At 35.9% G+C, this 21,247-nt stretch overlaps 1 protein-coding gene across 3 annotated transcripts in view; it reads right to left on the bottom strand.

Moving 5' to 3' along the window:
* The window catches only part of PLCL2 (phospholipase C like 2), a 117,520-nt gene that overhangs the window by 19,367 nt on the left and 76,906 nt on the right, over positions 1 to 21,247 (bottom strand). For all 3 annotated transcript variants that reach the window (XM_048950319.1, XM_048950318.1, XM_048950320.1), the window contains one exon: positions 12,250 to 12,325. In XM_048950319.1, coding sequence (XP_048806276.1) covers positions 12,250 to 12,325 — 76 coding nt within the window. The remainder of the gene's footprint in view (positions 1 to 12,249; positions 12,326 to 21,247) is intronic.

Below are 21,247 nucleotides of genomic sequence, written 5' to 3'. Positions count from 1 at the left end.
GCCTTAAGAAAAGCTTTCATTTGGCATGTACTCAGATCTTAAACCAGGTGAGAAATCAAAGTTCCTCCATCCATCACTGTTTCCAAGTATCTGTTTCCTGTTCAGATTATCATAAACAAAAAAACAAAAAAAAAACTCCCAGTGTGATCATGGAAAGATGATGCATAGATCCATATTTAGAACACTACATTTTTAGAGCCTCCGTAACAATGGAGATTATCTTATCTGCACCATTTATGCCTAGATTATGCTGATAAACTTGGAGTTCTGTACTCCAATTCTCAGCAGAATAAATAAATAAGCAAGGTGCATGGAATATAAGCAGGTTACTTGCAGCATAACCCCATTATCAGCTGTTATTACATTTAAAAAAAAAGTGAAAGGAGGTGGACAAGAGTGCAAGAGGCACACTTACAGAACTGCAGTAATGATATATTAACCTCATCTCCATCTTTATAAATACTCCCCTTCAAGTCCTAGCCCCTGGGCACTAGTGACTGATCACAACCATGAAGGAAAGCTACTCTGAGATTAAGAATAATGCTGAGGGACTGCATAAACAATGTGAAGTCAGTGCTTTGCAGATTATAGATTAATTTATACAATATCACTGGTAATACAGACATGGAGACAACAGTCTCCAAATGTTCTGCTAGCTAGAAGAACTCATCACTTACGGCACACTGAGGAATTTCTGTGATGATCACCTTCATCACACTCAAGCTGAGCTACATTTCTGTTTTGTCAAAGCCATTCCACTTGAGCTAAATACTCCGAGTGGTTGGCAGCAACATCTCATTGCCCTTTTTTCAGAAAACAAAATCATGTCAGATGATCCCACCAAGGCATACACATGTAGAACTTGGACAAACAAGAGCTGCCTGCTAAACAAGCACTAATCACACCTCTGTCCTCAACTCTTCTTACAGACAGGAAAGGACAGCTCCTCATTATCACAGTAAACTTTAAGCTATCCCATTCTAAACCTAAAAATACAACCAGAGGCAAATGGATTTCAATCATATTTCTGTTGCTATTACTACTTTGCCAGGTAAACTTCAATGGATTATTTCACCTTTCATTATTGATGAAATGAGACTGTATCAGTCTCGTTTTTTTTCCATCTGCTGATTGAAATTAGCCATGCTCAGCATGCTAACAGCACATGGACAACCTGAGCCTTAATTATGAAGTATGAATGCAGCACAGCATTTATCTATTGACTGCATTTCTCCTGGTATTCTCCTTCTCTGTCCCTGCTTGTTTTTCCTGTGTCTTTTTTTTTTTCTCAGAACTGGCTATTTTCATGCATTAACATTGGCAAAGTAATAACAGAAGCGTTAAATTCCAAAATGAGACTGACTTTCAGAAGATAAAAGGAAAAAGGGAAGAAAGAGATTTTCATTCACAATTCATTAATGAAATGACAAATATGTTCACAAAGTCACTTGAAAGTGTCTTTAAGATAAGCTTAAAAAAACCTCTTTTTTAATAAATAAATTCACAGGATTTTCTATATCCTTGCAAGCAAAAATTCAGCTCTTGCTGTCAATAAGATATGGTAAGCAAGTTAACTTTATGAGGCTTAACTACTTCTAGAATTATTAGTCCATTAGTATCTTGAACTGCCTAACATCTCTTGGAAGGTAATAAAAAAAAACATCATTATGCTAATTTGATTTATTGTTCTTACATATTTCTATGTATACCACCTGTTTAATGCAAGAAATACAAGTTACTCATGCTTTTCATTTTTACTGTCAGCTATTAAAAAAAGACATCACCCACAAATTTCTCAGTGATCATGAAAATTATATAGGATTCCAGAGTACACTAATGCAATGGTAATGTCACTATTAACATTCAGTCGTATTTTTCCTAGTGAAAAAGGTCCTAAACTAAAAAAGAGCTGCTACTCTGGGAAAGAGGAAGATGGCCTTCTTTTTTCCTTTAACAGAACAGATGACAAGAGCATGCTCTGTCTGCATTCTCAAGAGATGCATTTCTTGACTTTTAAATTTGGTGTTATCACTGAAGGTCAATATGAAACAAAAAAAAAAAACATGAACATAAACAGTATAGAGTTGAACAAGAATTCCTCAAAAGGTGATATATATAAGGAACCATGGCAACACGGTCACTCTCTAAGTACCTCTGCATCACTCCAGAGCGTACATTTGCTATGCTTAGCAGTCATTTCATTCTGCTGCATCCTGCACAGCAAATAGGAATGGCAAATGAAGACTGTATGAAGGCTTCTCAGTGTTGGCCAGAAAGCATCCCCCATTCCCACCCTTCTTCAGAAAGGCCTTTTACAAATTAATCACGGATTTGCTCTTAGTACCATTTTATGCTGAATCAGAACCAAAGTGCTGTCATCAGTAAGTAATGACATCAGTATAATATCCAACTGATGTGAAATGAAGTACTACGTCTCTCAGAATGCTGATGGAAGTGATCTGAGTATGAAAGCTCTTGACTTAGGAGATCAGTGCAAAGACTGAGATGACAGCCATAATTCTATCAAAAGCTGTCCGCTTTCATCCGCAAATTAATTTTAACAATTATCTGCTAAGATACTCATACTAATGTATACAGACTCTGAATTCTGTAGTTGTAGGACTTGAAGCCGTCGAGAAAGGTTGATGTAGTTGGCTTACCAGGAAAATTTGAAAAGAGAAAAAGCAATAAAAAGGAGCTGAGAAAGGCTCAGTAGATAAATGTCTGCTCAGCAACACCTGGCTAAATAAGAACTGCAATAAGATTTTGTCTAGTGAAAATTACAGTCGGGAGGAAAAAGAGCTCCTCTCACGCTGAGAGAAATCATCTATGATAGATTTGTTAATCCCAGCCATCATAATTGTGTACAGAATGACATACAACACAATAACAACAAGTTGATTTCTTATTAATCATACAGACTTAACTGACTTAACTGAGTAAAAACAGCTCAAAAAAGGTGAGACACCCATGGTTCTGAACAGCTCAGGAATGACAACACCCACTTATCTTTTGCATCCTGCTCTATCTTATGCAATTACCCATTATACTACCAGAATTAATCTAGTTTATTACTGGTAGTGCAATGAACTAATGGGAATTTAATCCATCCCATTTATCACAATGGTGAAAAGAATTTTAATATCACTGTTTAGGAGATTATCTTAAGGTTTGTTTGTGCTGTTTTGAGCACATATTACTACTGAGTAGTGATCGCAACCTTTCATTTATGTTAACTGAGATAGCCCAGTCTCACTTATGAATTAGGATGCACTGACTTACATTGCCTTAACTACAGGTTTTACTTCCTGTTGTTTAGAAATCTACATGTGGCCAAATGCTGTGGTCTGCCTGGTAAATGCTGTTGAGGCAGTGCTTTAAGCCTGGCTGGTCAGATGAATTTCAGCCCTCCTCACTGTCCTCTTATCCAGCCTGTACTTCCTGAATGTCTGAGACAATGTTACAGGAGTGTGTTGAAAGCATCAGTAGAGTCAAAACAAGACCAAGACCAAGCTAGTCTTTTCACAGCACTGTAATCACCTCAAGGTACTGTAACTATAATAAGGACTAAAATATGATATACAAAGCAGCATAACTCATTGTTATTATTTTTAAACTACTTAAAAAGAGTATATTAAAAGCATTAAAAGCAATGAACCTGCTTGGAACTTTGGAAATTTTTTTTTTTTTTTTTTTTTTTAAGATTTGCTATCACAAAGCCCTGTCATACAAACTCCATTTATGGGTATAAAAATTAAACCATTTCTTTAGCTGATAGTTGAGATATTTGTTTTTTATGGGATCCCTGCTGAAACAGTGAGCACAATACTTACTATGCTGTACTTCTAAAGCCAGGTTTCTGCTTTACATACTGGCTTGTTTTCTTTGATTACAATTTTCTTGCCATGAACCTGATTTACAAAATAGCCAAGATATAATTATACAGCAGGTAGGTTTCTTCTAGTTTAGGCTTCTTTTCTTAACAAGGCACTTTACTAATGTAATAACAAAATGTAAAACTTTGGCAATGAATACTTATACACAGTAGGCCTAATATGAAATGGACAGCAAACAGTATTTTTCCATATCTATATAAAAAATGCATCACCGACACTCTTGTTAAGAACTTAACTTCTGCCAAGTTAAATATGTTTTATTTCATTCTTGGAAGGGTGCTTAGATTTAGAAGTGAATTAAATGTTTTTCAAGATATTAATAAATAGGTAATAAAAATAATTAAGAATTAAATGTTTTAAAAACTTGAGGAAAATAGCATACAGCTCTTGATTAGATTACCACACACAGCATCTCCATCACTATGTACACTCTTTTTGAAAAAAAAAAATCCAAGAAAGCACTTTAGGCTTGAACATTTTTCTACCTAGGAAAGAATTCTAGGAAAGAATTTAAAATGTAAGTGCCCATTTCGACCCATAAATACTTAATCTGCACATACAGCTGCTACATTTGCCTGTATCTTTGAAGGCCAAGGCTTTAATTTTATTCTGAACAGAATATGTTTCTTAGTAGTTTTCTTTCTGATTATATTTCCTTAACATTCAGGTAGTTCAACCTCATAAATAATTTCTTTTTAAAACAAAATTTATCAGAGAAGTTCTTGAGAAAAGAGTCTGGTTACCAGATCACTGCTGCAATAAGTCATACAAGTCACGTTAGAGGAGCAACAGAAATTACTACAGCTATATATAAACTCTCAAGTAACTTCGCTTACAGAAAACTTTTAAGACAAAGATTTAAAATGCACTTTATTAAAATTACTTCTCCGTGCACCACTGTATTGTGTATCACTTTAAGCTACAAAAACTGAGTCTTAACAGGAAAAAGGATTCCATGCACACATAATTTCTAGGACCCACTTCCCACTGAAGTCACCCAAAATATTTTATATCATAACTAGAGGATTATGTGTGTTGTTCTTCAGTTTCAAGAAGCTCCAGGTCAGAATTATTTGCATTCAAAATACTTAGGTTAATAGTTGATGAAATAATATATTAGCTAAATAAAACGCTCAGTATTTTTTAATTATTTCAACTTCTTTGGCAACATGCTGTATGTCCTTACTAAGAAAAATATTCGCCACATATAGCCAGCCATGTCCTGCCTCCACTCAGAGGGTTAAAAAGACTTTCTGGTGCTCCATTATTCTTCTAAAGTAGGGAAGAAAAATTGTATGCCTAAGATGCCTTTCTTATTCCAACACCTCAAATGATAATGGTATCACAATCTGCCTAAAAACATCCTCTCCGCTACCAACATCAGTAGTTAGTCTTTCAATCCCAATACATCCAGTTCCATTCTCATCACAGTAATTCACTAATTCACCATAAGATGGTCTCACAATACACCAACTTTTTACTGAACTGCTGTTACAAGAAATTAAAAGTAGCTGTAACACCAAATTTATGCTGCTACAAAAATACAAAGAGGACATCTGGCCATGACTTAATTACAGTTTGATAACTTCCATAAATGCAGTAACAAGTTTCAACTTCCTCAAACACCTTCAACAGTCCTGCATAAAATTTTCTAGACAACAAAGTCAACAAAATACTCAAGACTCACACACCCATACATTTCATGAGCCCCCAACAGTGTACAAAATACACAACAAACTAGGCCTTCACAAATTAAGACATTTGCACTGAAAAGAAGACCCATAGTATCCCACCCTGATTTCTGGCAAACTGTAGCCTACAAGGACAAATCACATTTCTGAATGTGGGTGAAGTTAAGCCACTACCACATGAGAATGAATTCCTGCTGTCAATAAGGGTAGAAACAGAGTGGAAATGGACAGAATATTTTTTTCCACATACTGCTGTTTCCATCTTTTATTTATCAGCTGTGATCCTCATGAGAGATCACTGAAAGTCTAAGAAAAAAAAAATTCCTAATGTTACTGAATGCTAGAAAGCAGACTTAATAAGGACATTGATTTATGGTACATTGTAATTTCTCCCAGTCTTCAGATCCTGCTGTGCCCACATAGTTTCGCTGGCAACAGTAATTACTATATCTTTCTGTTCAACAAGAATGCTATTTCTCCATTCTTTAATGCTACCTTCTGCTTCAGAGAAGTTGGCTACCTTTTTCTACCAAATTATCTGATTAACACAATCAAGTGTCAAACAGCCTGTGTTTAACTTGGAATTTGTTATTGTTTAAAGTATGAGAAATGAAATGAATGTGCTTTTGAAAACTCATTCATCTCTTTTTGAAGTATAGCCCTTCAGTTAATAAAATATAGTACAAAATTTGTCTATCAGCTGTATTACTTCTAACAATTTACTATTTTTTCTTCACCTCCATCTATGGATAGGTTGGAAGAGTTGATTCGCCCTAGCAGGTGCTGTACCTATTCTGTCCTGACATGTAGATACAGACAGTCTGACGGGAGGATAGAAGAATGCCTCACTCTTTCCTGCTGTTTTGGATTAGATATCAGTTAGGATAACAGTACAGCTTTTGATCAGTCCTTAGCACACAAAATGTTTAATGTACTCGTGTGCATTCTAGTGTACCTCTAAATATCTTCAGATATATAATTAATCTTCCATATTTAATCAGGTTAATCATAGAAGGCAAATACAAATTGCAAGCTAGTATCAGATTAATTTTGCAAATATTTTTGCTTTAGGGAAACCACACTTAAATCAAGACTATTATTTCAGTCTTTCAGAACTGTATTAGTATTTCTAGTACATAACTGTATTTTACAATTATTTCTGCTACTGAAGCTACTGGGAGTTGAACATGCAGCTCATTCATCACTAATATGACCTGATCTTTTACATTGTTAGTATCAAATTAACTGTAAGGAAAAAAGGCTTCATGTAAAGAGGCAAGCTCACAAGAGCACTGCAAGCTCTGTGTTAGTTTGTTTTTGCAATCTTTTATGTACAACATTTAAACATAAATATACGTGGCAAAATAAACTTGTAAATGAAGTTGAACTGAGAATATAAAGAAAAGTAGCATGGCATGTGAATGTGATAACAACCAGAACACAAAGAATCTAGACTTGTAACACCATATTTCAGCTACAAGCATAGTCTGCTGCTTATGTCACCTGTGCACATGAGGCCAAAATAGGATGTTCAACAAATGACTACTTGAACTACGAGAATGACATTGAGATACATTCAGTCAAGTATATGCATTTTCCTCAGAAAAGTGCTAGGTTAGATGATTCCAGGAATATAGCATTTGCTCACTGGAGAGTCCAGCGGAGAGCTACAAAGATGATGAAGGGCCTGGTGTATCTCAAGAGGAAAGGTTGAGAGAACTGGAATTGGAGAAGTTCAGCACAGAGAAGACTGAGAAGGGATCTCATCAGTGATTACAAATACCTGAAGGGCAGGTATCAGAATGATGGGGCTCTTTTGGTGATGCTCAGAGACAGGACAAGAGGTAACAGGCACAAACTAGAACACAGTAAGTTCCATTTGAACATGAGAAATAACTTTACTTTGAGGGTGACAGAGCATTGAGATGAGCTGCCTAGAGAGGCCGAGGAGCCTCCTCTGGAGATTTTCAAAACTGCTTTCCTGTGTAACCTACTCTAGGGAACTTGCCTAAAGCAGGGGAGTTGGACTAGATGATCTCCAGAGGCCCCCTGCAACACCTACAGTTCTGTGATACATCAGTTTATCATAAAAAACACGATCCTTGCTGGTTATTCCATGCCTATTTCTTCATGTTTTCCACCATGATGGAATGTGGATTCAGAAATATTCAAGGCACAAGAGAGACAAACAGGATTAAATAACTGCAGAGTATAAAACAATTTGATAGCTGGCTTATTAAAAAATGGGAAAAAGGAAAAAATAAAGAAAAGCAGGTATTTCAGAAGAATGGAAACAGAATTAAAGAGGCCTCAAAGTGCTATTTTAGTCTAATGGATATTGGAGTTTAGGCACTAGGTGTAAGTACTGTAGATGTTTTACTTTCAAAAGTGAACCTCATGAAAAACAAACAAAAGGATCCAATTCTAAGTTTTAACTTGAAGATCAGTACAGACTACTGATGCAAACACATTAAATATTGCTCACTTAGGGAGTACAACAGTAATACATAAAGTAGCATTTTTTCAGTAGCCCACATGTGAAGCCAATCTTAGTTACTGTAGCTTCGAATCAGAAATCCAGACTTGCTGATGAATGACATATTTCAGAAGGTACAGATTAATAAACTCTGGCAGAACTGTGTAAATAATACGATATCATGTCAAGAAACTGCAAATTCTCATTCAAATCAGAATTAACTGCAAAAATGTTGAGAAAAACTGTTCTAGTCACTCTCTTTCATTGGTTAAAAAGACTTCAACTGCCTGTCTATATACTTAGTCAAAAGTGCTCCTTAATATTTAATTATAATTATTTATTTTCATCTATTAGTGGATTACCTAATATGTACACAACACATAATGTACAATATTATTTTTTCTGCATCTTACATGCTCTGTTATAATGGACCCTAAGCCTAAAACCAATTTAGACTACAAATAATTTAGACTACAAATAATGCAAAAAAAAAAAAATTAAAATAAACAGCTCTGGAAAGATGCAGTTTTGCTGAAAATCTATTAAAACAAAATGAATTTTATCAGTTTAGTTTTCAACTCCAAGAAGAATTTGCAGTGCTTATATGGTCATTATCATGTTATTTGCATGCAGCTCAGACATAACTTCTTCCCAGTGCATACTGTGCACTGTTTATCTTTGACAGCATCCGGTATGGCTGGATCTTCCTCAAACAGTATCCTGTTTCTGATACTGCTGAAAGACTGCTTTGCAGTACATATTAAAACATGTACTCATTTTATGTCTTTTACTACCTGCGTTGTTTAATAACCCCAGTCCCTGCTGGTTTTGTCACTGTACAGATGGAATAAATGAGACAGTTCTTGCTCCAACAACCTGGAATCTAACCATAAGGAAAAACGGTAACAGATGGGCAAAGAAAGAGGAGTGAGTGCAAGGAAGCAACGAAAGCTATTTTCGTTAAGGTAGTAGGAGGACATGTGTCAATCCAGCTATATTTGTAGGAGAATTTTAAAAATCAATTCAGATTTTTAACAGCCCTGTGGATGTTTACAGTGAGTATGTGGGGCAACATGATAGATAGCAGGATGATGGCTCACTCGCTATCAGACAATGGAAATTCTTGTTACCAGATGAGCAAATGCAAAAAAAGTAAAAGTAGCTCAGCCAGTGTAGAAAAAGGAAAAAGTAGAAGGATGCATACTGGGACAAACATTAGGAAAATGACAGCAGGAAAATGATGTCAGGAAGGTAAAATTAAAACGGTCAAGCTCAGAAAGAAGGACAGGGGTATCAAACTGTCAGAAGGTTAGAACCTGAACAAGAGTTCTGGCTGCACGGGTAACTAGGGAAAACTATACTTTTAAAATCATACAGGAAAAAAGAGGGATCTGAATGATCAACACACAACACTGGAGAACTCCCTTTCCTGAATTACAACAGTAAACTTAAATGCATTTCTTTCAGGTATCGACACAGCCATTTTCTTCCATGTGCACGTTAATTTACCTTATTGATGTTACATTTCACACACTGTTTAATTCAATTCACTGCTTAATGTCACAAGACCCCACCGTACTGTTTCACAGTCCAATCCAGATTTGAATACACTCAACAATTCTTTGCCACCAGCAAACTGTGTTCACTCATGATTTGCTGCTGATCATTTAATGAACACGTGGAATACCAAGTGTACTGCTGAGCTTTTGCCTCTGAACGCCAAAATACAACCTAAGCTTTGGTTCCCTCTTTTAACCACTGATTAATTCAGACAGCATTTGAATTAGGAGCAACTGGTGATTCAAGAAAAGTGGAAGAATATAAAAGAGGACAGAGATGGGATAAGATGATCTGGACATTCGAATTCTTTATTCCAGAAAGGATATAGTAGCATTTTAGTTCTTGTAAAAGATTAAAGGTATAGAGTGGATTATCTTTAAACTCTCTTTAACACCTACCCTTTATTTTCTTGTAGTATATTCAGTTGACCCAGTAGCAACAAAATAAATGGTGATTAAACCATTTTAAAGTAACTATTTTTTTCTTCATATATTTTCACTAGTTGTTGTATCTAAAATGCTTTCAATAAATAATTAAGAATAGAATGTACTGAGCTGAAATTAATACGCTGGTATGAAGAAAGTGGAAAAGCTCTTTGATATGGATTAATTTTTAAAAACCGAGGGAAGAACAAAAGTTTAACAAATATTTTCATTTTCCTACAGAATAATAACTGCAAACAATCTGAATTATGAAAAAAAGTCATAGCAAGAATCACATCTTTGCTTATTCTCTAAAGGCTACCAACCTAAGAAATAATATTGCAGTTACTTCAAAATTAGTTCTGAACTTTAAAAGAGGGCCAAAGTCTTATCATTAAAGCTAAGCCAGAAAATGGTATAATAGAGAAAGTTCAACAAATTTCTCTTACAAGCCTGTTAATACAACCTTATTGCTTATTCCCACTTCATCAGTTTTGCTTCTTAATTTTTCAATTTTTTTTTCACTACTTGACCCACAGATCAAACAAACAAAAAACCACTGACAAATACATGATTTTTCTTTTCCCTTATCAAGAAACTACACCGGAAAAAGTATAATCCTTAACTCAGAATTAAATAGTGTAGTATCTACTGAGATCAATTAGTCTTAAGAAAATATTTGACAATCATTGATATTTAAATGTAATTTAATACTGCTCATCCATCTTAACAAATACCCTGACCCTGCAGGGCTGCAGCTGCCCTAAATAGCAGCATCTATTACATAATCCATACTTAGGCTTATGTCGTTGTGCTGTAGGTTTCTCATCTAAATGAGATCAAAATCTCTCTTCACTGCTTACCACTGGTTTTAAGTCCTTAGCCTTCTTAAACAAAGGGTTGTTGCACTTTAAATCAAATAAGGTTGTAAGATACAGGAAGATCAGACAAGTGCAAGTTTATAGAAACCTGTATGACCTAGTAGCAAGCAATCTTTTCTAAAGGGTAACAGCTCTTAAAAACATGAGGATAATAGGCAACAAGGTTTTGCCCTGCATCTCACCGAAGGAACTGAGCTGTCTGACACAGCACTGTAGCTAAAAAATATGGCACAGTACCAACAAGATATATTTTTGTCACTCATGTTATTTACAATTATATTTGACCACTTAAAGTAAATAGGACATGGTAAATTTTTCAAGTACTTTGACAATTCTATGGTTTGATTAAGGTTCACGGAGCCTAAGGAGTGTATACTAAGAATACAGTGAAGATCCTGAAATTGAAAGCAGGTACACCTTCCTGCATCTCATCTGAGTTGAAAGGCATCTGCTAACAAAAAAAGAGTTTGTAAAGAGAGAGACTGAAATTTTGTGGACAGCAATGAAAGGGACCAAAGAATGCAAGAAAACCATGTAAGATTATGGCTACTGCACAATGCTGAATATCAGATAGAAAAAAAAATGTATTTGCGCATAAAAAGCTTTCGTCCCAATTGATTTGTGCATGACAGCACTGGATGCAAATACTTTGACTTTCAGCAGATTCTGATGCAGAATGAGATGCACCATTACTCTGAGCAGATGTGCTACGTTATTTAAAAAATACTTGAGAGCAATCAATAAAAAACCAGCATGATTAAGCAGCACGGTCAGAGATGCTATTCAAAATGAAGTAGTAGCCTTAAATACTCATATTTGTGTCCACGTGGAAAATTTTTATAACATATCAGGTGAGAAGGGGACAATTTGTGAAAGGACTAAGAACAAAGTGATTACACAACCTGTTTCAAATATATCAGAAACAGGAAAACTACCAGAGAATGTGTAGGTGGGACCCATAAATCGCAACAAAGTTTTTTATAAAAAGATTTTGTGCATCCGTGGACTAGGAAAAAACTGCCACTGAAGGTGCACGTAACTGAAACAAAATTGTTTTATTCTAAACAGACAATATGGTAAGTAACAAATCCACAGAGCCAGAGCATATTCATCTAACAGAGCTAAACATGAGTTGTAATTTTACAGCTGCTTGATTTCTATTTGAAATATCCTTTTCACTGTTGCTGTACACTACTGTAAACTAATGCACATATATATGCGTGCCTATAGCTGAATAAATAAACTCAAATAAAAGTTTTGGGAAATAAAGAAAAATGTCTTTATAATTCTTTATAACAGTTTTAAAAGACAATGTGCACTTACCTGCTTTCTGACATTGCACTATCCTCTCATATAAGCTATCTGCATTTTCAACTAGAGTCCGGATGGTCTGAATCATCTGTAGAGAAAATAAAATATACAGAAATATCAGTAAAATTCATTTCTTATTGGCAATGTTAAATTTGAAAAATATTCTAAATTTAAACTGAAATCAGTAATCTATTGTTTGTTTTAAACATAACAAAGACTTTCTTCTTCCTTGTTATGACCAAGCAGAAAAGTGCTGCAAATGTGGCATAAGGACACAAAAAACATGATAGTTTTGGGTCAGGATCTGTGAACACTGGAGTAAAATGTCAATTCCATAACTCACTGTTTATCAAAACATATGGAAATTATTTAACTGTTTACCAGGTTGTTTGCTTTTGTTGGCTTGGGGGAAACAACCTGGCTTCCTCTTTGTTAATCACTCAGATGCTCAGGATGGTGATAGCTCATTGCCCAGTAACTGTTTCCATATTTATCATGCCACTGCTTTTCCAGATTTGCACCTCCGTATTTTCCCCTTCTGTGGCTAAACTTGCGCATGTGCATGAGCTAGCGCTAAGGAGGAAAACAAATCACTCGAGGCTTGTACTAGAGGATAAGGATAATAAATGATTTCCTTACTTGATCTTTCTCAAGCAAAAACCTTTCATGGAAACTCAGCCAAAAGCACACTGATTAAAATGGATCTGTGCAGATTCTTCAGCCCAGGATATGTATTCAGAAGGATGGACTTTGCTTTACCCCTTAACCATTAATGTCTCTGGGATCTAATCAAGCAGCATTACTTCTACGAGCAGATTTCCCTTCACAAAAACATTGGTTAAGCTAGATATACTAAAAAAAGAAAATCAAACACATCCAAAATTCCTGCTCACCAATACAATGCTTTAAGAGGCAGGACTACAGCAGTCCTTTCTCCCACCTAGTAGAGGAAGCTTTCCCCAGCTGAGTGATACTGACATTGAGGCTGATTTCCTGAACACTGCTCTAAGTGCACTCTACAACTTCCTGAAGGGAGGTTGTTATGAGGAGGGGTTTGGCCTCTTCTCCCAGGCAACAAACAGGATCTGAGGAAACAGCCACAAGTTGTGCCAGGGAAGATTTAGCTTAGACATAGGGAAGAACTTTCTGTCTCAGGGGGAGGTCAGGCAACGGAATGGTCTGCCCAGGGAGGTGGTGGAGTCATCATCCCTAGGTTCAAGAGGCATCTGGATGAGGGGCTGCGAGACATGGTTCAGTGACTTGAGGTAGCAATGGTAGTGAGAGGACGGTTGGACTAGATGATCCTGTAGGTCCAAAACTTCTCCAAACTTGTGATTATATAAGTGAGACATGAATGAATTTGGAGAAATGGGTAAATGAGCCCAATTTTGGATCACAGAAAGCATGCAAGCAAGAAAGAACACCACCTGTGGGGAGGTAAACTGTGTTACAGGCTTCTGTTATTTTCAGCTAGACAAAAATCTAGTTTAAGTAAATGACAAAGTATCTAAAGGTAATTCTAGGTTAATTCCTACAACTACAGCTGTGGAGGTCACTGTACTGGATAATGTTTACATTTAACCTTCACATCCTGATTAATCTGTTTATAATTTCAAAGAATCTTTACCCTGACTTATGTCAATTAAAAAAAAAAGAACTGCAAACTATAACAATAAGTGAGGAAAAAATAGTAACTGGATCAGGTTGCTAAGCTGCAAGGGAAATATTTTAGCTTACCCATTTTTAACTGGATTGTTCTTTGAATATAAATATCAATGCTCACTCAGGCAAAAATTGCCTATGCATAGAATTATGCTAATTACTAATTAGTTGCGATAAAGACAACAATTGTACAGAGAAGCTCATTTTAAACAATAGCGTATTTTACCCAGAAAGACTTCCATAGGGAGCACTGCAAATTAACTATTCCTGGATTGTCAAGGAGTGTTTCATCATCATTGGTTCTTCAAAGCAGTATACAGAAATCGAAATGAACCTACCATAAATTTCCTTGAAAGGCAAAGATTTTACTTGTTTCAACATGTATGTCAAGGAACATATTTCTTTCTGTAATGCACTTAAACGAAAAGGTCCAAAGCATGATTGACATCAACTGCAAATATACATCCAATAAGCAATAATGTTAGTTTACTATCTAGCTGAAAGGACCCTGTAAAGCACTCTGCTCTGAGCTTTTCCTGCTTTGAAAATCACTTTGAAAAATAAAATGCTGAACATGTATAACTCTTGTTTGGTCAGGATCCTAACACACAATAATGTGGGATTCTTCTCTTAACCTGAGAACATTTTTGATTGGAATTCCTAACAGAGCAGTTATGCTGCCCACTCAAGGTATTTGATCTGAAGGGACTGTGCAAGCTATTGTGACTGCACTGTGTTATCTAATCTGTGTTTCTGACCGCACATACACAGTAATTTCTATGCCCTCAGTTCCTCCATATAATATATCCTACATGCAGATAATTTAGAAAATGTGGTAACAGCGGTAGATTCGAAAACTCACTCTTCTGTTCTGGGACACTGCACTCATATTTAGAAAAAAAGAGAATACAAAGATGACTAAATACGCTCACATCATGGTGTTCCTTTGTTTAGCTCCTGTACTTGAAAGAGTAAGAAAGTCACACTAGTATTGCAGATGGAAGGAAAAGAAACAGATCACAGTGTCAGTGTTCCTCCATTGTGATAAGGTTAACACTGAAGACGATATAATAATTTAGAGGTTTAAAATTTCACAGTTTTGGTATGAAAAATATCCTTAGATCAAATGTAATGCTTCCCTTGCAAATTTCGGGAAGAAAAAAAAAGTGACAAATAATTCTAATACAAATTTTGGTACTAACAATACCAGAACAAGTTTCTTTCTTTACCTTCAGTTTCCTTTAAAACACATACAAAGCTGTATTTAAGATTAACAGCATCAGTAAGCAAAATTGGCTCAACTAACAAAAATTCAAGAGTTGATTCCCACCACCATTTAATCAATATCAGTGCTACACCCCAATTTTGTTGATGTCAAAGGAAATTACATGCTGTTTTTGTAAACAAAAAGAATTCTTTCACTAAAAACAGAACCAAGCAGTAAGGTGTGTACATGTCCACACATCACCTTCTAGTTATGTTTGATTAATTAAGTAATAATAAAAGTTCATTACAATTTTATTATTACATTGCTTTGCACCACATCCCTCAGCAAATACTCAGCTGTTACAACCCTTACAAACTGTTCCAACATATAAATTCTTTCCAGAATTTTAGCCAAATTGTATCACAGAAACAATCAAGCAGATATTAACCTTGTTAATTAAATTAATTAATTAATTAATTAATTAATTAATTATTTAATTAATTAATTAATTAATTAATTAATTAATTAATTAAATTAAATATCTATTAATAGATATTATTCCTGGCTTGCATCAGAAACAGTGTTGCAAGCAGGAGCAGAGAGGTGATTGTTCCCCTATATTCAGCACTCGTGAGGCCGCACCTCGAGTACTGTGTCCAGTTTTGGGCCCCTCACTGCAAGAAAGATATTGAGGCCCTGGAACGTGTTCAAAGAAGGGCAACGAAGCTGGTGAGGGGTCTGGAACACAGGCCATATGAGGAGAGGCTGAAGGAGCTGGGAATGTTCAGCCTGGAGAAGAGGAGGCTCAGGGGAGACCTTATTGCTCTCTATAACTTCCTGAAGGGAGGTTGTAGTGAGCTGGGGGTCGGCCTCTTCTCTCGTGTCATTAGGGATAGGACCAGGGGGAATGGTTTCAAGCTACGCCAGGGGAAATTCAGGCTGGACATGAGGAAGTATTACTTTTCAGAAAGGGTGGTCAGGCACTGGAATGGACTGCCCAGGGAGGTGGTGGAATCACCGAGCCTGGGGGTGTTCAAGGAAAGACTGGATGTTGCGTTGAGGGACATGGTTTAGTAGGAGCTATTGGGAATAGGTGAACGGTTGGACTGGGTGATCTTTTAGGTCTTTTCCAACCTTAGTGATTCTATGATTCTATGATTCTAACAGAGAATGAAGACTTTTTGGTAGGCACAGCATGCAGAACAACTAAGTATAAATAGTACTATTTAAACAGAAAATCAGCTTGGTCCACATCATACTTGTTTTGTGCTTGGTACAAAAGCAAAGCAGAAAATGAAGAGTAAGCAGAAGCTTCAGTGTGAGAAACAGAATGTCTGTAAGCAGAATGAGAAATGAAATTCTGAAGGTGAATTAGTTGTGGAAGCAGAGGAGAAAAACAAACTATATTCTAGTGTACATTACATAAGCATATAATGAACAAGGCAATCAAAAAGCAGGAATTTCCTAACCACTGCTAACTTGTATTTTAAGTGACAAAACTGGAAAGAGAAACGCAAACAAGCTTAATAGGGAACAAGCAGTTAGAAGCGCTCCTCATTAAAAATGTACTATAAATTATGCATGCCTATTCTAAGAGAATAACAAATATTATACAAAGATTAATACTTCCCAGTCTTTTACAATATTAATTCCCATTTCCACTGTTGCTTTCCTCTGGAAGAGCAGATTCCAGATATCTGGTGAATATTTTTTAAAGACGAAACATACAACATTTACTGGAATTGTTTCAGCTCTCCCTGCAATTCCTGCCTCTCATCCATCTTATGACCAATCATGCAATCATTTTACCTACTTATCAGAAAAACTGTTAATAATTCAACCAAAAGAATAAATGTCAACAAAGATGATAAGAACATTTGAGTTATTTCATCTATCAAAGGTATTAGAAAAGAAATGGCTATAATGGATAGAAATAAAAAACATTCTTGTTTCCTACTAATAGAACTTCACCACTACTATTGGTAACATTCACCCCTTTTGTGACTCCATCTTCGCAGAACAAATGAAAAAATCATATACTTAAAGTATCTATTCTTTTCTCAGCAAAACAGAATATATCATCAGGACAGTTATAGGAAAATAATAAAAAAAGGAATATAGAAGTCTAGACTATCCTTTAAGATTATTTTTAGTGTTTCAGAGCTTTGTTTTGTCTGTTTTGTTTTACTGAAGAGGTAAGATCTATGAACTAATACTGTGTATGTCTACATATATGTATATAGTACGTATCACATGTAAGACAATATAATATATTATATAATGTATATAATATGTAATATATGTAAGTACATACAGGTATAAGTATATGCTTATATATGTAGAAGTATATATATGTATATAAATGCTCACATGGATGTACATGCACATTCTATTAACACTACTTGAAATCATTCTGAATTCGAATAAGTCGAGATTTATTATTACCAGGCTGATGAAGATATCTCTTTTGGTAGAAGACAGAACATTCTACTCATGCCTCTAACTTAGGGGAAAGACATAGATTGAATTTAAAGTTAAATATTTTACACACTACATTCTAACAAGAATACAGACCTGGAGACAGAATTCTTTGAGAGACAGGAAAAAAAAAAAAAAAAAAAGCCCACTATAGTATTTATTATTACAGTAATAATAATTTATTAATACTACAGTATTTGTTATTTCTCTGGAGCTGGTAGGTAGCATACCTGTGGGAATACAAGAAAAACTGTTCAGAGCAGAAGCTGTGGAGCAAGATAAACAGCATGAGAACCAAGGACACCTCTAGAAGAAGAAAGAACGTCTCACAGCTCTGACTGGATAAGCGCCTGTGTGAACGGTTGAAGAGTGTTTTCTAGAATGCTCTGTTGACATGTAAAGGTAGGGGTGGATGGGAAAGCTAGAAAAAGAAAACTTGTGAAGGTATATAATGATGTGAGAACTTCTAATAAAGGATTTGGATCATTCACATCTCAGTCTGCATCAGATGTTGCACATACCAAGAGATAAATCATAAAACATTTTACAAGAATCCAGCTAATGGTAAGCTATGTCACGATGATGAAACTCAGTGAGAGAAAATACCTTCACTGAGTTGCAACATCAAGGATGAATTTTATTTTGTAGCAATTAAAGCACACTACAAAAGAAGAGCATGTGTTAAAAATACTGGCAGATCTATGTTCCAACAGTAAAAAACACACTTAAAATAGGCATAAACCAAGTCTTTATTTAAAAAGTTATCTCCACAAAACGCTATTCACATTCTTCTTTTCTCTCAAATCTAAGTGTACTAGATACCCTTCTGTGACATTTCTGGAAACTGCTTAATATCCAGTGGCCAAACTGGTGCCACCATATGCACTGGGAACACAAACAAAATATTGTCAGCTCTAACTAAATATCCATATAAATTCTACTCAAGCAGTCTAGTATTCAATTTGTTGCATCAAAATGGTGTTTTGTTGTAACACTGGAATAAGCAAAAGAATTGTTCTCAGTCCTTCCAGTGTCACCTGTCAGTCAGCTTGCTGTGCAGTTGCATAAAGAGTTGTTTAGAATTATATATATACTGACTTTATTTTCAACTGGAAAAGAATGCAGCTATAGCACTAGGAAGGAAATGTACTGGAAAATCAGATTCTGAACTCATTTCAAACCTCGAACCCAAGTGAATTATTCTAATGGTGAGGGGACTGAAAGCATTCTGAAACATGCTTTTATCTAACACGAACATCAACAGCAGTGCACTTCCATTAAGCTGGAAAGTGCTCTTCACATTACTGAGCTCAGTTCAAAATTCAATAACCAGTGATTTAATCTTGACAGTTAACTGACAGCTAGATCAATGCTACTAAGTTTTCAAAAGAAAGGGGTCCTCAAGCCTGATTCAGTCACCAGTGGCATACCCTAGAGGCTGATACTTGAGCTAACAGTGTTTAACACCCCCATTTATCACCTGCATGATGGGTCACAGGGCACCTTCAGCAAGCTTGGCAGAAGATACAAGGCTTGGAGGAAGGTGGGTACAGCACATAGCTGTACTGCTACTCAGAAAGACTTTGACAGGCTGGAGAGATGGGTTGACAGGAACCTTGTGAAGTTCAGTGAAGGCAAATGAACTCCACGTGCACCAGTACAGGCTGGAGGCTGACTGACTGGAAGGCAGCTTCTGAGACCAGGACCAGAGGGCCCTGATGGATAACAAAGAGAAAACAACATAGGAAGTACATCCCCAGAAGACAGAGGAGAATAATCTTTCCCCCTTACTAAGCATTGCTGAGGCCACACGTGGAACACGCAGGGCAGTCTGGGGCTCTGAGGTAGAAGAATGATAGGGACTTACTGGAGTAAGCCCAGCACAAGACCACAAAGACAGTTCCTTAAAAGGACTGAGGCATCTTTCTCATACTGGGAGGCTGAGAGAGCTGAGACTGTTCAGGCTCAAGCAGAGAAGGCTCAGGGGAATCTTGTGTGGTCATACAATGGCACAGTTTGCCCAGAGAGTCTGTCGAGTGTTCATCCCGTGTGATACTCAACACCCAACTGAACAGTCTTAGGCAATGTGCTCTAGTTGGCCCTGATCTCATCACGGGATTGGACAAGATGATTTCCAGAGATGGCTTCCATCATTAATGATTCTACGTATGGATTTTAAAGTTCACATCTTCAATCAAAAGAAATTTTTACAATTGAGCTTTCTAGCAGTTCACTTACAGAAACAAAAAAATCAATAGTAACTTCATTATAAGTAAAAATCAGGTGTGGTTCAGCCCAGACAGTCCAGAGATGCCATATAATGAAGAATAATTGATCTTTCTACTATCTGTGTACTGTCCAAAATACAAGATGAGAAAACAAAACCGCTAACTGCTACTTCAGTGCGCACTGAAGACGTCTCACATTTACCAAAGGAACCAAGAGTCCACAAATTCTGTATCTAAAAGCCTGTATGTTCTCTCTTCATTACTCATAACTAAAGTACTTGAAAAGACCAGATTGAAGACAGAGTAAATAAAATAACCTACAGCTCTCTTTTAAACTGTGCATGCAATGCACGCTCAACCACCATTTTGCCTTGTTTTCCTGTTGCTCTGGCTATCAGAACAAAATGCTTTTCATTATCTTTAAACAAACAGAATGAGAACACCATGTAAAAAGTGGACAATAAGGAGGCATGTAAATATAAGTATACATACATGTATAGGAAGGAAAATAGCCTGCATCTGTAAAAAGAAGCAGAACACTGCTATCCTTGGGAAAAATATTAATATGCAACATTATTTTTGAAACTCAGAGTATCAGTGAAAGATCAAATAACCACATTTCTTACACAGGAGTGGTCAGAAAGACAAACAGAAGATTAAAAATTCATTGGGAAAGAAAACAAGAACTACTATTAGAAATATGGAGTACATTTAAGACAAGTTACTATTCATGTGACCTATTTTTGTGCTTTTCCACTAACATGCCATTGGAATATGTTAGAAACAAGAAAGTAAGCCAGATGAACTTTTCTTCTCATGTAGTACTATTATTCTATGTTCTTATAAATAGTCAGACATAAGCTATAATGGAATTACTGAGAGGACATCAAAATTTTCATCATTCATTCTCTTAATTTTTTTAAAAAAAGAAATCTTGACTTTCCAAAAGCATCAAGTTGTCATTATCAGAGTTTTTCAATGTGGAACAGCTGATACTCTACAACATTTGGCAGTGAAGCTTGAATATCCAAAATTAGACCTTTGTTTTTGCCCTTTTGGACTGAAAAAGCCAATATAATTTGAGGTTATCATCTGCAGCTCCACTTTTGGATGTGTAATTGCAGCTTGCAGTTTAGAATGACTGTCCTGTTATACAACAGGAAAACAAGAACTGATAACAAATAACATAGCTGCTTTTGCAGGAACTGCCCATGCTATTGACTGTATGTTCCATCAGTACTTTGTTTCTCAACAGTTTTTTTGACAGATTAACAACTGCACTCAGCAACTATTTAAACTCATTAGAAAAAGAAAAAAAAAAGCAGTTATAATTAAACAGGACAAAAATATTACTTAGGCTATCTGCAATATTACATTGCAACTAATATGCTGAAATTAGTATTGCCCTTAGATCTCTTCACCACTGAGCTGTATC

This window comes from Lagopus muta, chromosome 7, assembly GCF_023343835.1.
Source record: "Lagopus muta isolate bLagMut1 chromosome 7, bLagMut1 primary, whole genome shotgun sequence".
NCBI classification, from domain to species: domain Eukaryota; kingdom Metazoa; phylum Chordata; class Aves; order Galliformes; family Phasianidae; genus Lagopus; species Lagopus muta.
This window is presented reverse-complemented; position numbering and strand designations above follow the sequence as displayed.